This window comes from Phyllostomus discolor, chromosome 3 (genome assembly GCF_004126475.2).
Source record: "Phyllostomus discolor isolate MPI-MPIP mPhyDis1 chromosome 3, mPhyDis1.pri.v3, whole genome shotgun sequence".
Lineage (NCBI taxonomy): Eukaryota > Metazoa > Chordata > Mammalia > Chiroptera > Phyllostomidae > Phyllostomus > Phyllostomus discolor.
In genome coordinates this window covers 61,304,474-61,330,991 of record NC_040905.2, presented here as the reverse complement: position 1 = coordinate 61,330,991, position 26,518 = coordinate 61,304,474, and the positions used below count along the sequence as shown (strand labels likewise).

The following is a 26,518-nucleotide window of genomic DNA, read 5'->3' as shown; positions in this document are numbered from 1 at the left end:
TGTGGTAGGACAGCAGTAACCTTCTTTTTTTCCTTTAATACAACCAGGCAGATGCAAGTGGATCGGGCCTCAAGTCAACCAAGCTCCTTTGCAGCAGCAACAAATAATTCCGCAATAGATGGTACCAGTCTGGCAGGGCTGTTCACAGATTTTAGAGACTGATTTTTCTGCCACCATGCCAGCATAATGAAACAAACCTAGGTTACCTGTGACCTGACCATATTGTAAATTGTTTTCTCCAATTACTTAGCCAAGAACTATCTGAGGTTCCCTAGAAATCAAAGAGCCATGCATAAAAAGCAAGACGTAGTGAGAAGAAACAATGACTGAAGCCATATGCTTTTGTTCTCAGGTGCCCAGTTGTGGCTCAGGTGCAAGCTGGATCCCTCAGTTCTGTGGGGGAGGGGCCAGATAGGCTGTCTTTATCCAAAAGAGGGTCTTTTTTTCTCCTTATGGGAATAGATCATAGCTATTGAACACAACACTGGCTTAGGCATTTTAACTCTAAAGGATGTGACATCCTTTTAAGCTTTATAAAAGGGGGTTAAATAAGAGACTGGCTAGGCAAGGTGGATAAAATTCTTAATTTTACTAAGGCAGTGAAAGAGACTAAAATGAAAAATCAATAACAAATAGGACAGTGTAGAGCTCATTTGAATCACCACACAGGGCCTGCGAACAGACCTGAGGACAATGTATTTGCCAGTGCAAAGATACTTTCACACTTGCCGCTGTCTCCACCAACTTCCTCCACCCTCCCCTGCTCCTGCTCACTCTCAGCATATGATTTCACCTCCTGCGCCGTCAAGAAAACAGAAGCAGTTAGGAACTCCCATACCTCCATACCCTTCTTCTGCCAAGTCCCAAACCAACTTTATGTGTTCACTCGCTTACCTTCCCTCCCTTCACAGGGGAAGAGGGATCCTGCTTCTCCTCCCCACTGGGCTCTGTCCCACCCCTTCCCAAACATACCGCTCCTGCAGCTAGTGCCCCCTTCCTGCAGCGTCCCTTCTCCTCTGTGCTAGATCATTCCAAGGGCAAGAAAATGCAGCTTGGTGTGGCCCTTCTCAGACATGAAGGTGCAAATGAATCATCTGGGATCTTGTTAAGTACAGACCATCATTTGAGTAGTCAGGCTGTATGTCCCATCTTTTAAAAAAAAAACAACAACAAAAGTCCTCCTTTTGACTCATGCATGTGCTCCCCAGCACCCTCTCCATTTTTTATTAACCCTTTACAGTAAAACTTCCTCTGAGAGGTGTCTACAGTGGGTCCATTTTCACTCACATTCTCTGCTCAGTCTATGCACAGCTTCTGTCCCCACCACTGAACTGAAATTGTTCTTGTCAATAAACTCCATTTGCCCAGTCCATTGGCACTTCTTGACTGGCCAGCAGTTTCAGAGGTTACCCCTCCCTCCTTCTGGAACTACTTTCTTTTGACTTCTCTGAAGCCTCTTCCTAATATTTCTCCTACTTCAGTCATTTTCAGTCTCCCTTTGCAGGCTTCTTCTCATCTGGTCAACAGCTTTGTTGAGCCTTGAGACTCTGTTCTGGGCCCCTCTCTGTCTATATCCTTTCCCTGAATGACTCCTTCTATTAGTGTGATCTTAAGAACCTGTGAAATACCAAGGACTTTCACATCTGCATCTCCAGCTCTGATTCTTATATCCATCCACTTATTGATATCACTTCCTGGATATCCACCAGGCATGTCATGCAACCTCATGGCCCAAACGCTGCTCTTCCTACACTCGTCTCTAGCTCAATAAAACAAGCCTCGTTTACCCAGTTTCTCAAGTCGAAAATGTAGGCTGTTCCTTGATTTCTATCTCTCACCTCTTTGATACAATCTATTAACATGTTTACATGACTTTACTTCCAAAACACTGAGTATGTCTACCCTGGTCTCAGCTATCTTTCCCTCGTGGGCTACAATAATAATTTCCCATCTTGTTTTTCCTCTGCCATACATTTTGCCTAAAGGTCTTTTAAAAATGTAAATTAAGTTCACGTCATTCCTCTGGTTGAAACACTCCAATAGTTCCCCATCACACTTGTAATAAGTTCCCTGCTCTTGTATTGGGTTCACAAGGCCTTCAGTGGCCCCTCCCCTTCACCTGGCCACCACGTTCTATGCATCCTCAGTTTCCTCAAACAAGTTAACCTGGTGTCTCCCTTTGAACATTTGTATTACCTGCACAGGTTCCCTGGTCTTCCCAGATAGCTCCCTGTGATCATTCAGAGCTTGTTCTGGCCCTTGCCTTTGCTTCCAGGTTGATCCCGCCACACTTCTCAAAACCACATATCCCAGCTACCTTGACAATGACTTTTGGGGAATTTACCAATGGGAGACGCTGGAAGCAGGAAAAAAACAGAATAGTTTCTCTCCTTCCTCTTTGCCCTCCCCTTTCTCCATGCACTGCCCCACCTCTGCTTCAGGGGGCATTTTCCAGGAGTGATTAGGTGCTGGGCCCCCTCGGTGCTTCAGCTCTGCAATGGACAGAGGCAGCCTCTCCATAATCACAGATACCTCTGAGCAGCCCTGTCCATGGCTCTGGTTTCTGCCAGTGGGTTTGTCTGTCCAGCATCTGCACCCCAGAAACATCCCCTTCATCTGGCAGTGGCTTTTGGCATTCCTAACATCTGTCACCCCATTTGATTCTCAGTTCTTTCATTACCAGTGCAGCTACTTTACTGTGTTAAATTCATTTGTTTGGAATACCAAGAGTAGTTTCTATTTCTCTGACCAAAACAGCTCCCAGCTATGCAGTCCGGCCTCACGCAGGCCTCCCTGTGCACTGGGCTGCTCTCCAGCATGTGCACCTACTTTGAGTCTCTTGGTTGTACATTCACTTCCTGCTATTTTTCTTCTTTGTTTGGTTCTGTCTTGTTTATCACTGTACAGCCTAGAATGGTGTCTGATATGTGTTCTGGTTGGCATTCAAGAAATATTTATTGAATAGATGAATAAAAAGAATGGACCAAGATTTGGCTAAACAAAATACTGCTCAAATGGAGAGGTGATGTGAATGAAGTGAATGATAATCAGGCTTCTAAATACAAACTCTAGGAAAAAAAAAAAGAGGAAAACAAGAGAGAGAAATTAGGGGGAAAATGTTACACTTTGAGAGGAAAGACAATTAGTGGGGAGAAAGGAACATTTATTTAATATCTACTAACTTGCCAGCGGCTTTACATGCAGTACTCCAATCTGTCCCACATCAGCATTCTCAGGCAGACGTTATCTCCATGTTACTGATGGGGATGCTGAGTACCTAAGAGGTTAAGTGACTTATACGCGATCACACAGCTGTAAAAGGTACAACAGGCTTCAAGCCCACGACCCCCGTCTGCCTCATTAGGACCAGCCCAGGAAAGTATATCATAGTCTCAGCTGATGACCTCCCTTTTATTTTAAATGCAAAACTTTACATTTAGGAATACAAACTACTATTTCTGAAGCACTTGTTTTATCCTATTAAGCTAATGGTCATCCCCAGTGAAATAATTTGAGATTTTTTTTTCAAATTGCTTCCCAAGTTTTTCTTGCCCTTTCTCACTCCCTATCTCCTCTCCCTAAATAAATTGAAAGACAGTCCATACTCCACACAACTAAGTAAACAACACTATTGCTGTCAGCTCGATAAAGTGGGCCTTTGGCATTTTCTTCCAGGTTGACCTCAGAATAAGTCTGCTTTAGTATGATTTAGTCTGCAGTAAGGAAGGGGTTTACGGACTGGGTCCACCCCATATATCAGCAGCATCCCATAGAGCACGAAGTTGCTTTTCAGGTATGTGCTCCATATGGCATCAATAGAGAGAAACGGTGTTGCTCCTTCCAAACTCACGGGGCCCTTTACTTGTACCAACATCATCTCTGCTTTGTCAAATTTCACTGATGAGCCCTATTATCTTCATGAGGGATTCATTTGAGACCTCAATCTTGTCCTTGATTTCCTTCATTATGCCAAGGTCTGAAAATGGTAGAACATTTTATATTGTGCAGATCATAGGGAAAGTGAGGGAGAAAAGCCCAAAATAGTGAGAAGAGAAAATCGCTTTTCTCCGAATGCTAATTCCCCTCCTTCCTCCTTCGGGTGACTCAGGCAGGGCGTCCCCATGGCTTTGGCGCTGTTTTCTCCCTGACCTGCTCTTAAGGGTTTTCCCTGTCCCCAACCATCTTGCTCTCAGAACTCTGAAAACTCACAGCAAACAAACAAATCATGGAAATTAAATAGCAATAAAACTGTTGTTGGCTTCATATAAAAAATATTATCCAGTATTTAAATGGCGATTATTTCCAGAAACTTGGCAATTGTAACCATACAAATGATGAAATTGATTCCAGTCACAGTCCATCTTTGTTTGGAAAGGAAATACCAGTAGTGTTTGAAAAATGGATTATTAAAGACCTCAGTTTTCTAAAGGTGGCTCATATGTTCTATTTGCTAACACAGCATCTTGTTGAGGAAAAAGAAATAATAAGTGCAGCTTTTCCCTACCCCAGATTATTTTCACTACAGATCTTTAGAGCAGGAAATAAAAAACAGCTAATGGTTCATGGGGCATGTGGAATTAGTTTAGGCAAAGCTGAGCCCTGGTCCTGCTGACCGCCTCCTCTTTCCTGTGCTGTTTTGTCTGTGCCGGCCTTAGAATATGTCAACAAATCTCTTTTAAGCTCAGATGGGAAGAAAGGATGGTGATTCTCTCTCTTTCTGTAAGGGAGTAATTTGCAACAGATGTGCTTTTTTAGAGAGGTACAAGTTTGTCTTGTAAAATATTTGTAAAGAAAAATAGCCCCCGGATTTCACAAAGTAATCCTTACTTGGTTTTAGAGATGTCACAGAGAGCATTGTTTTTACAATTCTAATATGATTCTTTTCTCACACAATTTGATTATAACTCAAGATTAGTTTTGGGGAAGAGTCAAGTTTAAATATCTAAAACAGTATGGTGAAGAAATACCATATGTGATTTGATGGCTTTTTGACAGTGACCTGAAAGGAGCCCAATTTCAGTCCTGAGATGTTGCTTAAAGTCTCAGGAACTCTTTTTAGTACCAAGATCTTTACTTCTCCAAACCTCAGTACCCTCATCTGTAAAGTGGGGGGAGCCACCTGCCCCTGCAATCAAAGTGGGAAGATAAATGAAAAATGCTTTATAAACCACGAAGTCCTAAACAAAGGTAAATAAGGTAAATAATTATTTTAACGAATCTATTCAAGAAAACAAACCTTTGAGGGTTCCATACCTTCATGTGCGTGTCTTCTGGTATATATAGTATGTATATTTGGTTAAAAACTGCACAGGTAAGTAGATTAGCAACAAAGCTTGTGCCATTTAAAATTAAATGAGTTCTGGTCCTGATTCAACCATGAGGCTTGTTGAAGGACAGGTCACTGATTCTAATGGTTTATCTGAATTGGCAATGACATGTAAAAACCACATGATAAAAAGCTGTGTGCCTTACATGAATGAATATTGTCTAGGAGGAATATGTAACTTTCAGCGGGGAATACTACAAACAGGAATTTTCTGCTCATTTTTCAAATCCCATATCTCAGGTGAGAACAGATATGGCTGAAGGCGCCAAAGAAGAGCGAGTGTAGACTGGGTAGAAGTTTGAGCTGGGGTGGGAGGTAACTGGTCTTCTGTTTCCTCGTGTAGGGATTAGTACCTATTATTGCAAGGACTGTGTGACTGTTGGATCATGTAAAATGACATGTGTAAGGTCATCCATGATCATATTAGATGACAAAGAAGTTTTAAAAACATAAAATACCTGATATATATCATAAATAAGAAGGGAGGAAATCCTGTAATCTTTATTAAGACTTATTATAAAACTTTTAAATGCTAAATTTTACTATTTCCTTTTTCACTCTGTTCAAATTATTAATACTAATGACTAACATACATCGAGTACTTCCTATGTTCCAGACATTTGTGATAATGGATTAAACTCGTTTAATTTTATAGCCATTACATAGGTTTCATCATTATCCCCATTTCACAGATGAAAATAAGTAGATTGACCAAAATCACATAGCTAAGGAAATTGTGGAGGTGAGATCTGAAGCACGCTGAGCAATAGAGCCAGTCCAAAATCTAGTCATTTTCTCCCATTGTGTTCATCTAGAATAATAGGGTGCAGCGCGAACAGCCTTCTCTAAACTCCCAACTGCCCTCTCAGCTCTGCATCTGAGCTCTAACCCTACTTAAAGACACATTTGAAAAAGAAATTATTTCAAATGTTTTTAAAAAACACACATGTACACACAATTTGTTCATTAGAAGTTAGGAAAAAGAAAAACTAGCCTAGCATTTGCTGTTTGGATTCAGAAATAAGCTGGAGCTTGGGTTCCTTATTGTCACTCAAGCTTCAACCACTGAACCCATAGAAAGAGCAGGACAATTTTTACCCCCCCCACCCCAGGGCAACATCCTTAAATAAGCTTTCGGGCGGCCCTGAGGGGTGGAGGGTATCCACAGCCCTGTCATCTTCTGTGTAAAATGGCAAATGGGTAACCAGAGGGATTTTAGGATACACTTTTGTTAACCTTTTTCTTTAAAAAAAAAAAAATGAGGTCTAAGGACAGGCAGTGGCTTGTCCTGGGCCACCGTAATCCTGAGTGTGCTTTCACATTTTCAAAACCTTGCCACAATCTGTTCATCAGGACTTGACAGAAAACCCTGGGAGGCATACAAATTCTTATCTCAACACACACTGTCCTGGGTGAAAGTCTCCTTTGTCACTCAGTCCCGTTCCTCTCCTATTCCTTGGGAACAGCAGCTTTGCAGCTTCTGTTGCTGTTTCCATCTGGTTAGCCCTGGAGCCAGGCCGCTCTGCCCTTTCTTTCACTCGGGAGTCCTTATAAGAGGAGAACTTCTCCTGGGACCAAAGCCCAACTACACGTGGGATAATCTATAAAGCCACTCACTGGAAACTGCACTTCCTGCCTGCTGGCAAGGAGATTAAGTCAAAGGTTTTGATACTGATATATAGTCCTAATCTTTTAAGAGCTTTCAAGTACTAGCAGGACAGTTAAAAGAAGTTTTCTTAAATCATTAGGGAAAGGGAGATTTGCAAGTCCCTTAGGACCTACATGATGAGTTTTGAGTAGCAAGAAATTTCAGCTTCGGGTTTATTTACATTTACATTTATATTTACATTAAATGAAAATGAAATATAGTATGTGCAGCCTTTTACAAATAATTACTTTTGCTTAATTAGAAGGTGACAAGATCAGTTAACAAGTTTTGTTTTGGCCTTGGCTTTGTCATCTTTGTTTATAACCCAAGAGTTTTCCTTCCCTTCCTCACATGCACCCCCACGTGCCAGGCTTCCTCCCGTCCTTTCTGTCCCTGGGGGCGGCTCTTCTGCAAGCTTGCCCCTGCCCCTTCTCCGCTCTCTTTCCCTCAATCTCCACCTATTTTCTCTTTTACTTTTTTTGTCCCCCTCCTGTCTTCTTGCTCCTTCCTCCCTCTCTTTTCCCTTCCTTCTGTTCTTTCTTTCCTCACTTTCAGCATACTCCTTACAAGTGCCAGCTGCCATTACAAAAACAGCTGTTGTTTATATTACCGAGCCCAGAGGACACACTTTCCTAGGCCCAAAGCAAAGGGAGAACAGGTCATTTTAAAGTGCTAGATTTTACATAGAAAAACTCTTAATAAAAAAATAAAAATTTCTGAAGAGATGTGATTTTCTTCCCCACCGTCAAAAAGCAAAATTATCAATGAGTCATATACTCATGGCTTATTTCATGAACTATTCAACAATCTATCACATTTGTTAAACACATGTCCCTTCACCACTGGCCCCATGGTTGTAGCTTCTGTGTGGGATGAATGTGGCTGGTGCCAAATCAGGCTGTTTTTGTTACTTCTGGACTTCAGTTCTGCTACAGTAAATCAGCATCTCATCCCATTTCATAAAAGAATAGAGTGGAATTGTAGCTCATGAGGATACTTTGAAAGTTACATGCAAAATGTATAACATTAAACTAACAGGGCAAGGCACAACTAAATGTGATTAAAAATTGCATTGTAGAAAATGAGTTCCAGAAAACATAGGGCTACCTTGCACAGAGGAAACAAAAACTTAAGACCAGGTAAATGCTTATTCTGCACAAAATATGTGCAGAGTCAGCAGAAGGGGGAAAAACATCTTCCTAAAAGTAACATCATTTTCTAAAATGGAATCTGACAAGTTAACACTATGTCTTCTGGGGAGAAACTAAACATGCATGAAAGATGTCATATTTGGGAATTCCAATATTTCAAAAATTGTTTTTAATATATGGAAAATAGATTAAAATAATTTGAATTCTTTTAATAAGAAATTGTATCCATAAATTTAATACTACTGCTAGTAGTGATAATTATAGACAGTTTATTTGTACATAGCATGTACCAAGAGCTCTACATACCTTGTCTTACTTTAGTCCTCTTTATAACCCAGAAATGTAGATGTTTTTGAGAACTGTTTTATTTTTTTAAGAGAAAAAGTACTGTTTTAAGTGGTGTCCATCTGTCCTCTTAACCTCAAATATATCTCAGAATCCTTTAATGTATCTGTGGAGGGCTCCTATTTTTAAGGTTAATATCGGGGAAAGAGCCAAGGCACCAAGTAACCCGGGTTAGATTTGATATAATAAGAACCGAGTGAGACACTAAGATAAGATTCAGTATGTCTAGGGTCTCTGTGAGTTGCTAAGCTTCTGTGAGAATTTTAGTATTCTAAATTTCAGGCTGAAACATAGTTTTCTAAACCTGAGAAAGAAGGAATATTGGCACAGAGAAAACATTTCATCACTTTGGTGCCTTTATTCAATTTATACCTCTTATTGAATATATTTTCCATGAGTTAGAAGTATAGACCTGAGAGGAAGTTTGTCTTGCAGGGCATTTTCCTGAATGAACTAAGAAAGTTGTGCACCAAAACTATTGTTAGCATAAAAAATAAATCACATCAAACAAACATATTCCAAACATAATTATACACTTTCTGCGATGTGCAGCTACATTTGCTCACAGAAGAGCTATAGCCAATAATAAACTATAACAGTTGTCTCATAGCAACTATCATAGCAAATATCAGTCTTGTCGCTCACCTTTTGCCAGAAATTACCTAGCAAGACTTTAAAGGAAAAGCAAAGTTATGTTCAAGATTAGCTTGTTGGGGTGGCAAATCTGAATGCTTCCTCTAGGAAATCAGTAAGGCGAACCTGTGCCCTGGTTTGCTAGGACCGTTTCATTTTATGCTAGACCTAATGTGAGATTTAACCAGCATCCTCCCTCCCTCGCCCTATACATACCTCACACTCTTGAGACAATCTCATCCTAGAAAGTGAAATAACATTAATTTTATAACATTAATATTTCAAGCAAACTTTCTACATGCCTGCTGTGATCAACACAGCACAGGTGTTCAACAGATTCATTTTCTATGATGTCAACAGACTGACGATGACCACTTTTGGAAGGGCCTCTAAACAGCGTTAATGACTGTGGCAGGAAGCAGCTGGATGCACTAGGTACCCATCCGCACAATACACATCTCAACACCTATCACACTGGCTTCTTGTTCCCTTTTGGAACAGACTCAGTGAATGGGGGCACTTGCCGTTTAGTTTGAAAATCAATGAACAGGATCCTCCAAATATGTAAGACATCCTATTGATTTTTAGGGCATTACATTTTCCTAAATATCTGAAAGCCAGGAAGCAGATACTTCTTTGGAAAAATATAGTTAACTTTCTGTTGTGACATATGATAGTAAAATAGGTGAATATAAAGGAATCACTGTATTTCGAGGTGCAGTTATTGATGTTTTATGGACTATTTAAAATACAATAACAAGATTTAAAAAAATTATATAGAATCATTAGAAAAAGTTGTACAATATAAATCTCACATGTTCTCAGATTTATAGTTATAGCTCTTTTTATGGGTAATTTTTTTTTACATCTTCAAAAGAAACCTTAATAATGCATTAAAAAAAAAAACAACCCGTGTCACTACTAAGCCTTTGGATGATTAACTACCCTATGATATTTCTTTCATCTAAGCTAGTTTATACAGGAAAGCAAAAACGACAATAAAAGAAATGTACCAATTTATTCTATACTAATAAAGTATTGAACATTAGTGAAAAAAGGATGAAATATTGGAATGCAACCCAGAGCAATTCCATTACCCATTGCAGTTCTGGGTCATATACTGTATATAAAGAGTAATTACTTCATTGGTTGGAGACCACAGTGGAGGAATATAGAATTCGATGAAAGATTTTAAAATAAAAATTTTATCCCAAAGCATTTGCTTGTCAAAACTTTGCCAATATTACAGACTATCTTATTTTGGGTTTTGGTGGCCAGGGGTGAGGAGCTAGGGGGTGGGGTGAAAGTGTAGAAGAAACAAGGAAATGCAACAGTTAGCAGAGTTTTAAAACTCTTTAGCCAATAATTATACATCAATACTTTAGATTAAAGTATCTACTAAATATGATCTTAAATAACACATCTTATTCATGAAGGTCTTATATTTAATCATGGCTTACTGCATTAGCACATCGTAATATAGGGGTGGGCAAAAATAGGTTTAAAGTTGTTCGTATGGAAAAGACATGCCGGTTATGATTATTACAATGGCTTTATGAGCTCAAAAGAAAGTTACAATGGCACAGTAAACCTACTTTTGCCCACCCCTGTATTGAGATTAATTCTAGTGGTTTCTATCACATCTTTTACTTTCCACTTTTGAACAATTGTTTTCAGAGTTCATTTTCTTGCTGATCATGGTATCTACAATATAAGTTTCTAAATGTCTTCAAGTCTTGCCATCTTGTTTAGCTCACAGGAATTCTGGGTAGGAACTGAAAGCTTCCTGAGTAGAATGGAAAGGCATCACGGTACACATCGGACAGACTCTGCAGTTGGCCAGTCAGTTTTAGTCCAGGCTGTGCCACTCTTCTCCGAGCCTCTGTTTTCTCTTCTGAACAGTGGAAAAAAATACTTACATTATAGAAAGGCTGTGTGGATAGAATGAACTATGGGAAAAGCACTTTAGAGTGCTCAGTGAGTGTCTATACTCACTTCTACTTCTTTCTAAAAATAATTTAAGATAGGTATAAAAAGAACATAAGGAAAAGAGATAAACCATGTAAGATCATGGTCAATGAGTATAAACTCATTTATTTCTTCTAGTCTCGTTCCTTTAATAATGATATTGGAGAATATGAGTATAAAAGTAAAAAACATTAATTACAAAAAATTGATTATTACAGGAACATATGAAGAAAATAGACTTCCATTACTTTTAATATTTTGACACATTCCCTTAACCTTTTTTTAAAAGTTACACTTCAAAAAAAGAGTCAGGATTATTTATACTCTATATCACATTTACTTCCTGATTTTTCCATTTCTAGTAGACCATAAGCATTTTTGTTCTCATTAAATATTCTCTTGAAAAAATATTTTGTGATTTCATAATAGTATATCAATTGCATGCACCATAATGTGATTTTTTTCTCTGTTATTTTAAACAAAACTGCATTTTTCAGATACTTACTGAATATACTGGAAATCCTCTCACTGATTTTCATATTTGCTACTAATTTTTCCCACTTAGCCTTTTAGATTTATGACTTGACATAATGTTTTTACTTTTCTATAACCTTTGCTATCAGTTATTTTCCTTTGTGATTTCCTTTAGCACTTTTATGTTTAGAGAGTTCTTTCCTGTTCCAAGGTTAGTAAAAAACTTACCTATATTTTCTTCTGTTTTTATAATTCGCTTAGTTTTTTTCACTTTTTAATTACTTTAGAATGTATGGAGGTTCTCTATCTGAGGTAGTTTTGTGCTATCTCAAATAGATTGGAGAATTCATTAGGGTAGGATCTAACATAATTTTCTCCCAATAGTTACACAATTACCAGTAACATTATACTTCTTTCTTTGTGATGGATTTATAAAGGTGTTTTATCATACACCAATCTCTTCAATGCTCATCTTTCATATTTTAATTACTTAAATATATGGTACAATACATGCCTTCTCATTATTTCTCTTTTACAAAAATTTGTTGCTTCTCCTCCTTTATTCTTCCAAACAAATTGTAAATACACTTTATCAAATTTTCCCCATTTTACTCCCCTTCAAACACATTGGGATTTGCTTGAAATTACATTAAACCTGTACATTCGACTGAAAAAAAAGAACATTCTTTTTTAAAGTATATTTTATTGGTTATGCTATTACAGTTGGCCCGTTTTTGTCTCCTCTTTATTCTCCTCACCCTGCACACCTCCCCTACCAGAATCCCCCCCCCAACTTAATTCATGCCCATGGATCATACATATAAAGTTCTTTGGCTTCTCTATTTCCGATACTGTTCTTAACCTCCCCCTGTCTATTTTGTACCTACTGTTTATGCTCCTTATTCCCTGTACCTTTTCCTCCCTCCCCATCCCCACTGATAATTCTCCATCTGATCTCCATTTCTATGATTCTGTTCCTGTTCTAGTTGTTTACTTTGTTTTTGTTTTAGGTTCATTTGTTGATAGTTGTGAATTTGTTGTTATTTTACTGTTCATATTTTTTATATTCTTTTCCTTAGATAAGTTCTTTTAACATTTCAAATAGTAAAGGCTTGGTGGTGATGAACTACTTTGACTTGCCCTTGTCTGGGAAGCACTTTATGTGCCCTCCCATTCTAAATGATAGCTTTGCTGGATAGAGTAATCTTGGCTATAGGTCCTTGCCTTTCATGACTTGGAATACTTCTTTCTAGCCCCTTCTTTCCTGAAAGATTCTTCTGAGAAATCAGCTGATAGTCTGGAACTCCTTTGTAGGTAACTGTCTCCTTTTCTCTTGCTGCTTTTAAGATTCTCTCCTTATCTTTAATCTTGCCTAATATAATTATGGTGTGCCTTGGTATGTGCTTCCTTGTGTCCAACTTCTTTAGGATTCTCTGAGCTTCCTGGATTTCCTGGAAGTCTATTTCCTTTGACAGGCTGGGGAAGTTCTCCTTCATTATTTTTTCAAGTAAGTTTTCAATTTCTTGCTCTTCCTCTTCTCCTTCTGGCACCCCTATGATTCAGATGTTGGAAAGTTTAGTTTCCCAGAGGTTCCTAAGCCTCTCCTCATGTTTCTGAATTCTTATTTCTTCCTTCTGTTCTGGTTGAATGTTGATTTCTTCCTTCTGCCCCAAACTGTTGATTTAAGTCCTGTTTCCTTCCTGTCACTGTTGGTTCCCTATAGATTTTCCTTCATTTCACTTTTCATAGCCTTCACTTTTTCCTCTATTTTGAGACCATACTCAACCATTTCTGTGAGCATCCTGATTACCAGTGTTTTGAAATCTATATCTGATAGGTTGGCTATCTCTTCATTGCTTAGTTCTATATTGGGAACTTTGATCTGTTCTTTCACTTGAACCATATTTCTTTGTCTCAGAGCACCTGTTACTCAGTAAGGGGTGGAGCCTTAGGTGTTCACCAGGGCGGGAAAACCCACGTCTCTGTGTTGTGGCTCTGTCTTTGGTGCAGGGGTATGAGAGGGAACAATGCTGCTTGCTCAGCTCTCTGCTGGCTTTCAGTCACTTCCCCCACTACCCACAATCAAATTGGGGCCCTTCTGGTGTTGATTCCCAGGTGGGTGGGTTTGTGTACATTCTAGGACCCTATGGGTCTCTCCAACAAACTCTCCTATGAGGCTGGGAGTTTCCCTCAGCACCACAACCCCCACAGGTTTTGTAGTCAGAGGTTTTGAGGCTTTATTTCCCTTCACTGGAACCCTGGGTTGTGGGGGTCTGTCTTGCTCTCCATTTGTTTCTCCCAGTTTAACCACATGGAAATGAGGAACTGCCTGCTGCCTGGTCCTCTAGCCACTGCCTTGCTGCATGTCCTGTCCACCCTCACTGCCCGTCTCTGCCCTTCCTACTGGTCTGGATGAATGTCTCTTCTTTTAACACCTTGGTTACTGGACTTCCATACAGTTCAATTTTCTGGCAGGTCTGGTTATTTTTTATTTCTCAACTTGTTGTTGACCTTCTTTTGGTTGTGTGAGGAAGCAAAGTGTATATACCTATGCCTCCATCTTAGAATACATTCTTTTAATATAATTCAGTGTCCCAATGCAGAAACACAATATCTCTGTTTTCTTTATATAGATTCTGTACATTTCTTGTTAAGGTTATGCCTAAGTGTTTTATGTATTTCATTGTTAATATTTTTCATGTCTTAATTTCAAACTGGTAAGTTGTTATTCTCAATGAACTTTCATTGTACTACCAGCATGCTTCAACTCCAGCTTGATTTATTCTGTATGTTACTTTATAGACATAAGTGGACTTAGCCAATGCTTGAGAGAGAACACTGAAGGCCATGGGGATGATTAGAGCAGACCAACTTTGTAATGAGAAAGGGACTAGAGTCACTGGTTATCCACTTTATTCTAAAGTGTGAAGTGAGTTGGTAAAATTATGCATTTTCTTTTATTACTGGGGAGGGAAAAAGGCAACAAATTGATCAACCCATCTGTAATGACAAAAGGACAACTTTTGAAGATAGTGGGAACTCTGAGAGTACATAATTTACCTTATACTTTGGGCCTTATGCATCTCATCTACCTCATTGTCTGATAGTCCATTGTGGCATACATAAGATGAATAATGTAGGCAGTATCTCCCATGGGAATGAAACTAAAAACAAAGGATCTAAGTGACTGGTATCTAAAGATCATGTTATAAAACTGGCCTCCGTGTCCTTAGTACCACTGTGCCCTATTATCCTTGCAGGCTGCAAACACACCTGTCATTCACTTACCCTAGGTTTCTAAGGTGGCAGGATGCCAGCCTCAGCCAAGTGTTCACAGTGCAAAGTGCTTCAGACTCTTCTGAAATGAAAGTCAGTATGTAAATGTGCAACATGACGACATTATTATTCTAGCTTCCTGGCTGCTTTCAGCAAGCACTAACTGCCACATGAGGTCTCAAGTGTTCTGGCACGGTGCACAAGTGTTCAAAAGAAGTTAAAGTAATGAAATTGGATCTACATTTTCATAGATATTCAAGCTGGCATGGAGGACTGGAGTCATAGAATCAGGGTTGGATAGTCTCCACCAAACAGCCTAGGCATGGGCCTGTGATGCCAGGCTACTAAGCAGAATTTTCAGTCGTGAAAGGCCACCACTATTTCTTCCTCTGGGTCTAAAATTACAAAATGTACACACCTCCCCCAGGCTGACACCACTCTCTGGGTGCTTTATGCTCAATCCCCATCCACCTGTTCCCTGGAGCACACTAGTCTGTTTAACTTTAGCATTAAGTTTAAAAATGAAGAACTAAGTACAAAGAAGGGGGAAAATGCTTAGTTAGAACCCTGACTGACACAGCATATGCTACTGTACAAAGTCTGTGACTATTACTCCTAAGAGGTTGCTGGGCTTACGGTGTATATCATCTGTCCCAGGTACTAAGAAGTGTCCACTTTATGGGTTCAGCTGACCCTGTCATGTTTCTGCAGTTTTCATTCCTCACAGGCACCCAGCATCCCCTCCCCTTTGTACCCAGCATCCTCTGCTATTGAAGTATCTAGAGCTAAGACCAAACTTAGGTGTGTGAGTGGCTCAAAAAAACTGAGTCTGCTAAGTCGAGAGTCACAGTGGGTCCAAGGTCACAGATTCTGGATTTGGTCATTCTGAGACTCGACCTCCCTCTTACACCTTTATACCCTCCCTCCCCCTGACTGAAATTTTTCTGTTCATCAGGGCACAAGCAACAGAATCCGAGTCTCCTGCTTTGCAGCCACCTTTTTACTGGCACACTATAATGCTGGCGACTCTTCCTCCTCCACCTCCCTTTATATTCTGAAATTCTCACAGGCTCCCTGTATCCATTTACATATATGCAGACATAAATTTTATTTAAGTTTAAAAATATAAGAGAGGGACAGGTCAAGAAATTCAAGCACTAACAAATACCATCACTCATACAGAACCTCTCTTTTTATATTTTAGGACAGTGAAAAAAAGGGATTTATAAATAAAATCTATGCCATCCAGGAGGTATGTATCAGTGTCCAGAACATCCTAGATGAAGTGGCTTCCTTTGGCGAAAGGATCAAGAAGTAAGTGATGCTGACATGTGAGCCCTGGCCTTCTGTGGAACAGAGTGTCCATTTGTTTCTCAGAGGGTGAAATGCCACGTTCTTTTTGGCAGGGGATACTCCTTCTGGGTGATCTATTGCTCAGTTTCATCATTATTTACTTTGTTTCTGCCAGTCTTTGGTTTTATGAAAGTTCTGTCAATTTCCTTCCTGAAATTTAGAACATATTGCTTGGAAAGAAGTCATACTTGTAACTTTGAAGAAATAACACCTTCCTAAATTCTAGCACATTTTCACAATAAGAGACTTTGTTCTTAAACAGAATATGAAATTGTGATAGAAAAAAACCAAACCACACAAAATGAGGATTTCAGGTAATCAAGATACACTTACATTACTGATTGAGGGTTTTTCTTTCAAGTTACTCTAAAAATTTTTAAAAATCATATTATATATAGCACCTTGCCAAATTATAGATGAAATAAACTAATGGATTGTCATTTAAAAAATGCACAGAATTTTTTTAAAAATTAGAAGAATCACCTTAATTTTTTTTAAATAAGGAAATATAGCTTCATTGGTATCTAGTGAAAATTTATGGAACTTACATTCTTAATTTTATACTACTTGTGTTTTACTTCAAATAATTTATTTCACTACTATATTTATATAAACAACAGTTTATTGTATAAACAATAAGGTGACTTACAACAATTGATTTTTCAGTAAAAAAATGTACTAAGACCCTGGACTACTAAAGTATGTAAAATTGGCCTACATAATGAATGACTGCTAAAAGGCCTACTCAAGAAGGGGTGCTGTATATCCAGTTAAGCCCACATTTTCCCAGTTTCATATATCTATTCATTGCTTATTTTTCATAACTGAAGGTGTTCAGCAGATTTGGCTCCTTGGGCATACACAGAACTTGAGAGGAGCAAATTATTTAAACTAATGGTATGAGTCATTCATCTGGTGCCTTTCATGTTTCAAGGGATAATGCATCTTATTTCATGTAATTTTTTGTTTAATACATTTCCACACATCCATAGGTGCTGAGTTTCCTTTCTCAGAGCATATTAGACAGAACAGCCTTCCTCTCATTCCCAAATGTGCCTCTAAGCAACATTTGGTCTCAGACTTCTGAAAATTGATTCCCATATCTGTGCTCTTTCCTGCTTCCATTTGATTTTTTTCTCCATCTCTAAGAATGTTTCTCTGCTTTCTTCATCCTGTCCAGTGAAGCACAGGGTGAAGTCCTACATGGGGCACTTCCCTACTGTGTTGTCCTTTCTTTGAGGTGCCCTGGGTGCTGGTACCTGACAGCAGCATCTCATTTATACCAGAAGACAACTCAGTTGGCTCTGAGGTCAGGCTAGTGAATGTACAAAGGGAAGAGTTTTTGTTATAACTCTGGGTGGTCGGAGGTCTCAGAACAGCTGCTTGGCTGGAATATATCATGGCCAGTTGAAGAATATGACTAGTTTCTGACTGTGCACCAGCCTTGGGGTAAACTGGGTTTTGAAGCACTTTCCACAGGTATAGTAGTGATGTAGGTGGAAGTATAGGCTGCGGTAGAGAAGCATGGCATAGGATCCAGTGAGTCTTGTAGGAGCCATCTTTTCTGCACAATAATCTTTTGAATATTTAAAATGAAAAATCCCCCTGGGGTCACATGGAATATAATACATCTATCCAGAAAGCAGAATCAGAAGTGATCTTTAAGTACAAAATGAAAAGCCTCTATAATTACATCTTGTTACTATTCATTCCAGAAGTTTCTGGGACTGCATTTTTTTATTGGGGGTGGGGGTGTGTATTGTGTTCTAGACTTAGATCCCATAATGCATTGTGGGAATAGAAAAGGGCCATCTCGTTTCCTCTAACATTAGGTACACTGGTAAAGATTCTTTTATATTTATCCTTCCAAGAGGAGAAGGAACACGGGAGCCCTTCAGTGAAGCTGACCAGAAGGAGGGTTTTCTGAGTGAAGAGCCAGTGCCCTCACACATGGGACAGTGTGATGGATGGCTCTGAGCTGAGTCGCAGGAAAGCAAGCAGACCCTCAGCCTTCTGTTCCCTCCACAAGCAGCAGAACCAAGGGAAGCACAGGTGTCAGTAAGGGAGGGAAGCCATGATCTTTCACCTGGCAACCGTTCAGGGCGCTCACTCTGGCCACGGGAGGAAAAGGACAAAGACAGAAGAGCCAGACCCTAAGAGTGACTGAAAACAAGACAACCATATTGACCCAACTTTGGTTCTTTTACTTACAAAAAAAAAATTAGGAAACATTTGACCTAGAGAGACACAGGCATGAAGCATGAATCAAGCCACACGCTTCAATGCTAAGGAGCAACTTCCAAGTGTTATGTTGAGGCACAGTATTGGAAGAAAAAACCTCTTAACGATCACCCTTTACTAGATCAAAAACTGTCCTGGATAAACCCCACTCCAAGTGAATATAATACACATTACCAGGAAATTAGAAGAAAAACAACTTCTTATTTTCCTTAAGTGTCTTTGGGGGCCTCCTCACTTCCTGATCAGAAATGCCAGTTGCTAATGTGTTAATTTCTCATTCAGTACTTTCAACTGGACAGTCCCATTCTTAAGCTGGCTGGCCATCGTCGCCCTCTGTGTGTTCACAGTCATCCTCTACTTCATTCCACTGAGATACATTGTCCTTGTCTGGGGTAAGTAAAACCTTTTTTTTTTTTTTAAACTGTCTTAGCTGCTAAGAACAAACTATTTTTAAGGGATGAATTACACTGTCAGTAGTTTCCTATATTTATGGCCATGAAGCTACTCCATGATGAAAAGAGACAGGCTGGTTAAAAATCACAACAGTATAAAGATTTAGGTCTACCTGCAAAATGCATTTTTCTTGTCTGGCACCAGAGGCTGCATCATACTATAAACATGTAGTTGTACAGATTCTTCATATATCAAAGAGTAGCTTTGCCTAGATATCACTCTGATTTATTTTCCCCACTTATATGTAAACAAACGAGGCATTTCAATCCATGTGGTGCATTTAGGACAATATGCTTTTGCGCCATGGTACTTTGTCCTGTGGAAGCACCCATAAACATGGCACTATATACAGCCTCCTGTTTAAGAGGTCACCTTTGGGGTGCAGAGAAAGGGTCCTTGGCACTGACAGGCTGCTCAGAAATAAGAAACCTGTTTTATGTGTAGTAAAGAATACTTCTGCAAAAACCCAAGTTAAAGGTGATATTTTGGGGTCCTAATTTTCATGCAATTATGCTGCAGGCCAATAGTTCTCATGTACCAAGTTTCAGCGTTCTTCAGTTTTGAGGTTTTCTCCCATCTGACAAAATTCTTTTTGAAAAATTCAATTCTTAGTCTCCAAGACTGACTAACATATAAAACTGCAACAGTAATCACACACACACACACACACACACACACACACACACTCATACACACATGGATGGGTATATGGGTAGAAGTAGAATTCTGTACTTGCCCTGGCTTCCATGTACCTAAGACTGCTAAACCTATGCAAAATACAGAGAACCGAAATGAGTCTTAACTGAAGAAAACACTGAAAGCAGAAAGATCAAAGGGCATATTTGTTCCTCTCTTTTTAAGGTTTTTACAGCACTGTGCTGGAATAGCAAAAAGGGGGTCTGATGTCTCCATGCCCTCCAGTTTCAAGGTTCCTATCCCCCTGTTCTTTTTGGCCTCTTGTCATATCATGAGTAAGCCCTCCTAACCCTTACCATAACTGACATTACCTTTGTATCTTGGGTAGGAAGAGAAGGGTAGGGGGAATGGAGATTATTTTTTCTTTTCTAAATTTCTATAGTTTAAAGAAACAGTTTCAACTAAGACAGTACTTTCACCATGCTAAGGAAGAGGCCTTTTCCACCATGTTCTTATTTCCCTGTTGTATGTCCACACTCTCATCTTTCATTTCTTCCTGGTATTTAAAACAGATGCTATGCTAGTGAAGGAATTAGGGCAGGGCACTAGGTGTGGCAGTTTATTACCTTTAACCAACTTAGGGTCAGGCCTGCCGTCTCAGTTGTGATATGTGGTGAACCTCCGATTTCGCTTTCCCAGGTTCTCAGAAACTGGAGCCCACGGTGGACATCTGGCTGTGTAACCTGGGGTGGCCTCACTGGCTAGCTGTCTGAAATGTAATTTTTAGAGACTGTGTTTGGGCCTCTTATTTCACTCAATGAAATAAGAACAGTATTTCTTTAAGTGGTAGGTGATTGCTGAAATATTAACCAGAAATTTCAGACGGGTCTCACATGGGGACACAGGGACCAAAATCATGACTGCAGAATAGAATTATTCTTCTGCACACCCTGAAGAGAGCCAAGATGCTCTAGTTTATGGCTTAGGTTATACCAGACTGTTGATTTCCTATCAAGCTGTTTATATATATACATTTTTGTCTGTATATGTTTGACAATTTAAGTGCAATACAAATTTAAAAGAATAGACTTATCCCATTGAAATCCTACATTATACCATAGAATACATAGGATAGATACTTCTAGTTTTATATTTTGATATTCCTATCTCTTTACATTTTTTGTTTGTTTGTATAATAGCTCCAATTTCATCTCCATTAACCTCTCAACCACATTGACTTTTCAGGTAGAACAGAGGATTAACTGTTGAATAATTTAGTATGAGTAGACACTGTTTGTCACTAGTTTCTTGGCTGTTCTAATCCAAGAAGTGATCCAAGAGAGTCAAACATGGCAGCATGTTTTCCACGCATTAAATGTAAATTTTGTGTAACTTAATAGGAAAATTGGTTTCTAAAAATCCCAATGCCAGAGATGTAGAAATGGAAAGTTTTTTTCTTGTGATGAGAACTTTTAAGATGTACTCTCAGCAACTTTCAAATATGCAATACAGTATTATTAACAAGTCACCACGCTGTTCATTACATCCCTATGACTTATTCATTTATAACTGGAAATTTGTACCTTATGACGCCCTTCGCCCACCACCCAACCCCCTCTTCTCGTGACCACCCCACCAATCTGTTCTCTATATCTATGAACTAGTTTCTGTTTCAGATTTCACACGTGAGATCATATGGTATTTTTTTTGTGTCTGACTTATTTCACTTAATATAATGCCCTCAAGGCCCATCCATGTAGTTGCAAATGACAAGATTTCATTCTGTTTTTATCACTGAATAACACATATATGTGTATATGTGTATAAATATGTATATATATATGTCACATTTTCTTTATCCATCCACCCATTGGTAGACAATTTCATTGTTTCCATACCTTGGCTATTATAAGTAATGCTAAATGAACATGGGTGTACATACATTTTTTAGTTAGTGTTTACATTTTCTTCAGATGCTCAAAAGTGGAATTGCTTGATGATACTGCAGTTCTATTTTTAATTTTTAGAGGCAACTTCACACTGTTTTCCATACTGGCTGCAAAAATTTACAATCCCATCTCAGTGCACAAAGATTCTCTGTCTCCCCACCCTCGCCAACACATTTCTTTTTTTATAATGACTATTCTAACCGGTGGGCAGTGATATGTCATTGTGGTTCTCATTTGCATTTCCCTGATGATTAGTGATGTTGAACATCTTTTCATGTACCTGTTGGCCATCTGTATGTCCTTTTTGGAAAAATGTCTATGTAGGTCCTAGCTGAAAGAAGATACACATTTAGAGTTTTTTTGAAGTAAAATCAAGGCCTAGTGTCGCGCGTTCAGGGTCGGTGCGGGGGGCATAGACTGCAATGGTTCGTTCAGTCAAGGCTGAAAGACTGCTTAATCTGGACCTTTGAATCACCTCAGTACATTTGTCAGAAATGTGTTTTCTGTAACTCCAAACTTTGGAGATTTCAATAATGTTTGATCTGCTACTTTTTCAGGCATCAATAAATTTACAAAAAAACTTCGGTGTCCCTATGCAATTGATAACAATGAACTACTTGACTTCCTTTCCAGAGTCCCTTCAGATGTACAAGTGGTATGTAGTTTTCATTATTATTTTGATTTAATATAGTATTAGTTTTTAGTTTTTATATCCTTTTAAGAGGAAATAGGTGCAGTTAATAAAGCCTGTGGCAGATTTTGCCATTCAGAAACTTAGTCCACTTGGGGTGCTAACCTAGGAGAACTTACAGAGGAGAAGGGGGAAGGAGAGGGGATTGCATAAAGAACCTACCAGAGCTGCCGGGAAGATCTCCAAGAAAGGTTCAGCTGGGGTCTCTCAAGGGAAGTCACCATTACCTGAAGAGAGGAAATAGGAGTATTAGATGAGCATAGTGTGCTGGTGGACATTTGGGAGAAAAACACTTCTTTGCACAATTTGCACAAATTAAGTGAATTTTAAAGATGCATATGTTGGAGTCAGTGAGGAAGGAAGAGTGATGATGGGCGCACATCTCAATTCTTTAAAATCCTTTGAGGTTAATTATTGCCCATTAATCATCAACTATTTTCAGAGTAAAATGAAAAATGATTGTATCAAAATCTTGAAGCTGGGTTACATCTACATTTTTTTCCTTTGTTTCAGTTCAGTTTTTGATTTAGTATCAGACGTGAGAGTAGGCTGGATGGAGATTAAGCCTATATTAAATAAACAAACAATAACTTGCAAAGAACCATTATCTGTCCCTTTGGAATCAATAGATGGAGAAGGTTTCCATTTTGAATGTCTCACGGACAGTGAAAACCCCGGTCTGTTACCAAAGTTCACATCAGGGCTCGTGTGCAGTTTCTGGCAGGATGTCCCTTCCAACTCTCGCTGTATCATTCTATTGTTCCAGCATCCCAGCTGCAGGTCTCATCCAGCTTCCAGAGTGGGCCCTTTTTTCCTCCAAGCAGTCTTTCATTCCTTTGCTTTTCCTTCCTTTGCCAGAAAGTGGCCACCTGACCAGTCTTTCTCTGAACTCTGTTTAAACAGGTGCAATACCAAGAACTGAAACCAGATCCCTCCCATAGCCCATGTAAAAGGAAGAAAAACAATCTTGGCTAGCCAGCTCCCAGCTCTGAGAAGCCCAGCATCTGTTTGGGAAGATAAAAGAAAAAGCCTTCAAGCCTCAGCAGCATTTCCTTTGTTTCTGCTTTTTATTTATTTTGCTTTTTTTCTATCATGATCAAGAGAATTTGTAAATAGTGTACAAGGGCATATGACTTTGAAAATATACTTCCATTGTACAGAATCAATTTGATAAAGGTTTACTTACTGCTGTGTGAAAGCCTTGTTAGCTGTGGATAATAATATGACACATTGGAACAACAAATGTGAGGATGGATACACTGGGAGATACACAGTCCCTAACCACAAGTGGAAGAACTAGATTAGATTAAATGCTTTGCTCTGATTAAATCTATATAACATATAAATGTCCATTTGATTTTAAAGTTTTTTTAAATGTGACTATTTTTATCTGAGAAGTAATCCATTACAGTTTTCTATGTTTTATACATTTCAAAAGGGAGGGGGGAGTCCCAAAACGTAAATAATGGAACAGATGTATTTCAATTTAACATAAATTCTGATTTCAGATCCTGACGTTTATTCCTGAGCAAAGTATTTAGATATTACTAGGCCGATTTTAAGCTAATGAGTGAAGGTATATTCACACCCTCAAAAGAATCTTCTACACTTTGAAATCCTACAAAGAAAACTTCTAAACCTTCTATCATTCCATCTAAAACCTTAATATCTCTACTGGATTACACATAAATACTGCCAGGTTTATAAATGATTGCCTATCTGAATTTTTATATCTACCACTACTTTAATTTGTACCAAGTTAGCAACTTAGCAAAATCTCAGTAGTCAAACATACTAGCAAACTACATCCATATTGCTTTTGTTGTTAGATTATACCTCTGTGTATCTAAAAATATTTAATACTCGAGTGTTCTCACAGAAAAATAACGTATCTGCTGTCTCATTAGGTTACTGAAATGCTTTAGTGCATACTATGATTTTTGTTATTAGTGTGAATTTTAATGTAGAAGAGAATGCAGTGTGTTAAGTGATATGCCAGTGTTTCATTACATTCATTTATAGAGAAATAATCATTGTTGATAATATGAATGCATGAAAATCTATTTTGTAAAATAAACTGCTTATGGGGAGGGGGAGTTTGCCTTTACAAATGTTTCACTACGTACTATAGAATCTATATTTAAAAAAATTGCATTCCCAAGACTCTTACAGTAGTTTTTCTACCTAGCTTCCTGTTATATCAAGGAAGTATACCTCTGGAAAGAGAAATAATTTGGTGAGAATGTCTTATTTCCCCCACAACTTGGTAGGGGACTAAGCTTGGATGAAATTGCTACAATGTTTTGCACTACTTTATTAATAATAAATGGATGGGGTGAATGTGGGGGTTATGTTGGAAAAATGTAGAAAAACAAAAAGCAAGAAATATATATTTCATTCTAAAGATTCTTTAAGACTAAATTTAATCTCATCAAAGCTGATTTTTAAAGTATTTTTATTTTAAAGCTATGTTGTTAAATACTATTTCTTATGATAGAACTATTTTGATGTTTATACACTATGGTTGGAAGATTGTCAATTAAATCCCTTTCTACAGAAAGGCTGTGACCTCAATATGCTCTATTTAGTGTATCATGTTTGTCATGACATGCTTACATCCGCATACCATCACTGTTCGTTGCTAAAACATAATACTCCATGAAATTGATGTTACTACAGAAAGTTTATTGATAGGATAATTTGTTTGAAATAACTTTTGATTACATCGTGTGTGAGATTTACGTTTCACGATGACGGCGTCTACTCAGATGTCTACATGCCCGATATTCTACAACCTCAAATGTACCTAGTGGATAGTAACCATTAACAGATGACTAATTTGTTTGTTTCATTCTATGAAATTTCAGATGTTTAGTTCAATAATAATGTTGACTATATATGTTCACCGCATTAAATATAAAAAAATCTTTTCTAAGTATAATCAGTACTCCTGTCTTTTTTTGGGTGGGGGGGTACTCAGGGGGCAGTGGCTGGCTGGGTGAGAGAGAAGTGATGGAGTGATGCTCGGTTCGGACAAACAAGGCTTTCCCTGAATCCTAGACTGTTGTAAAAAACTCAGTGCCTTCAGATGGGTGAGCATCCAGGAAGAACCATCTTGAGGCATGAAAGTGATATTCAGAGGAATCTTCATACTACATTCACAGGCTAAAAACAAGAGACTATGTCTTGTAGAATTTTTAACTATTTCTTTCCCCTATGTTTAGCTTTATTCAGTTTTGAGAGATTTACCATGTAAATATTTCAAGATATCTTTTCCCCAGTATCTTTTAGTGAGTAAATTTACTGAAGGTCATTCATATTCCAAACTATGATAATTTGTAAGGAATGCATTTTTTTTCTTCTATAAAAAGAACTTAGTACTTCTGAGTTCTAATTTTGATACTGTTCCACAGACTCAAATTGATAGATTCTGCAGGAATTACAAATTATTTTCAAACCTTTCTGTGCACAAGGAAAATCTGAATTGAGAGATTCTTTAAGTGACTTTGTTTTGTGGTATATGGATTGAGTACCTACTAAGTGACTTGCCCTGTCATAGGCAATGGTTAACCCAATGATAATACATTAAAATCAAATCTGAAGCTAAAGTATAGTTAAAGCAAACAAAATTTAACTGATTTAATTTAATTTTTCTGAAAGCATCTTTTATAGAATTTGACTCTGTATTTAAAAGTGAAGGAAACTTCAATAGTAAGCTCTCTTATCCGGGGACCTTAGGAACTATTTTTTCCCATTTTAATTTCAATATCCAAATGTCCCTAATACTGAGTGTAGTCAACTCTTTTATTAACAAGTCTCACTCAGAGGCTGTAATTTTAGTTTCTACACTTGTTAAATGTAACTTAATGGTTACCTTTGACTTTTGTACTCACTTAGCTTAAAACAAACCGCCAAAATATACAAGATAGTAGATGCTCCAGAAATACAAATAAAAACAGCCACCATTATACTTCTTGCAGAAGCCTCAGGTATTATTTAATTAATGGTTATTTAAATTCTGGGACTTTAAATGTCAAGTGTGAATATGTGTGTGTGTGTGTACAAATGCCTATTCATTTGATTATAGTATCTAGAATCAGTCTTTTCTAACTGCTCAGTCAAGTATGAATTAAAACCACAAAAAATAATGTAATGAATACTTACAATAGTGTCATTCCTTTCTATTATAATTCTCTTTCCTAAGACTAATCTAACTCACTGAAAGAAAAAACACAAAACATCCTTTTTCTGAAGAAAATGTAACCTCCTATAACTTCACTTTTACATTTGTATAGTGGCGATCTGGGTTAAATCATTCGCTACCCCCAAAAGTGAAACAATCAAACATGTAATTGATCTCAAATAAATTTCAAT

The 26,518-nt window shown here is 38.2% G+C and overlaps 1 protein-coding gene across 10 annotated transcripts in view; it reads left to right on the top strand.

The window, feature by feature from the left end:
* The window catches only part of MCTP1 (multiple C2 and transmembrane domain containing 1), a 471,427-nt gene extending 446,342 nt beyond the window's left edge, over positions 1 to 25,085 (top strand). For all 10 annotated transcript variants that reach the window (XM_036020549.1, XM_036020547.1, XM_036020545.1 and 7 more), the window contains 4 exons: positions 16,026 to 16,135; positions 18,698 to 18,807; positions 22,011 to 22,108; positions 23,048 to 25,085. In XM_036020549.1, coding sequence (XP_035876442.1) covers positions 16,026 to 16,135; positions 18,698 to 18,807; positions 22,011 to 22,108; positions 23,048 to 23,119 — 390 coding nt within the window. In that variant the 3' untranslated portion in view covers positions 23,120 to 25,085. The remainder of the gene's footprint in view (positions 1 to 16,025; positions 16,136 to 18,697; positions 18,808 to 22,010; positions 22,109 to 23,047) is intronic.
* The last annotated feature ends 1,433 nt before the right edge of the window (positions 25,086 to 26,518 follow it).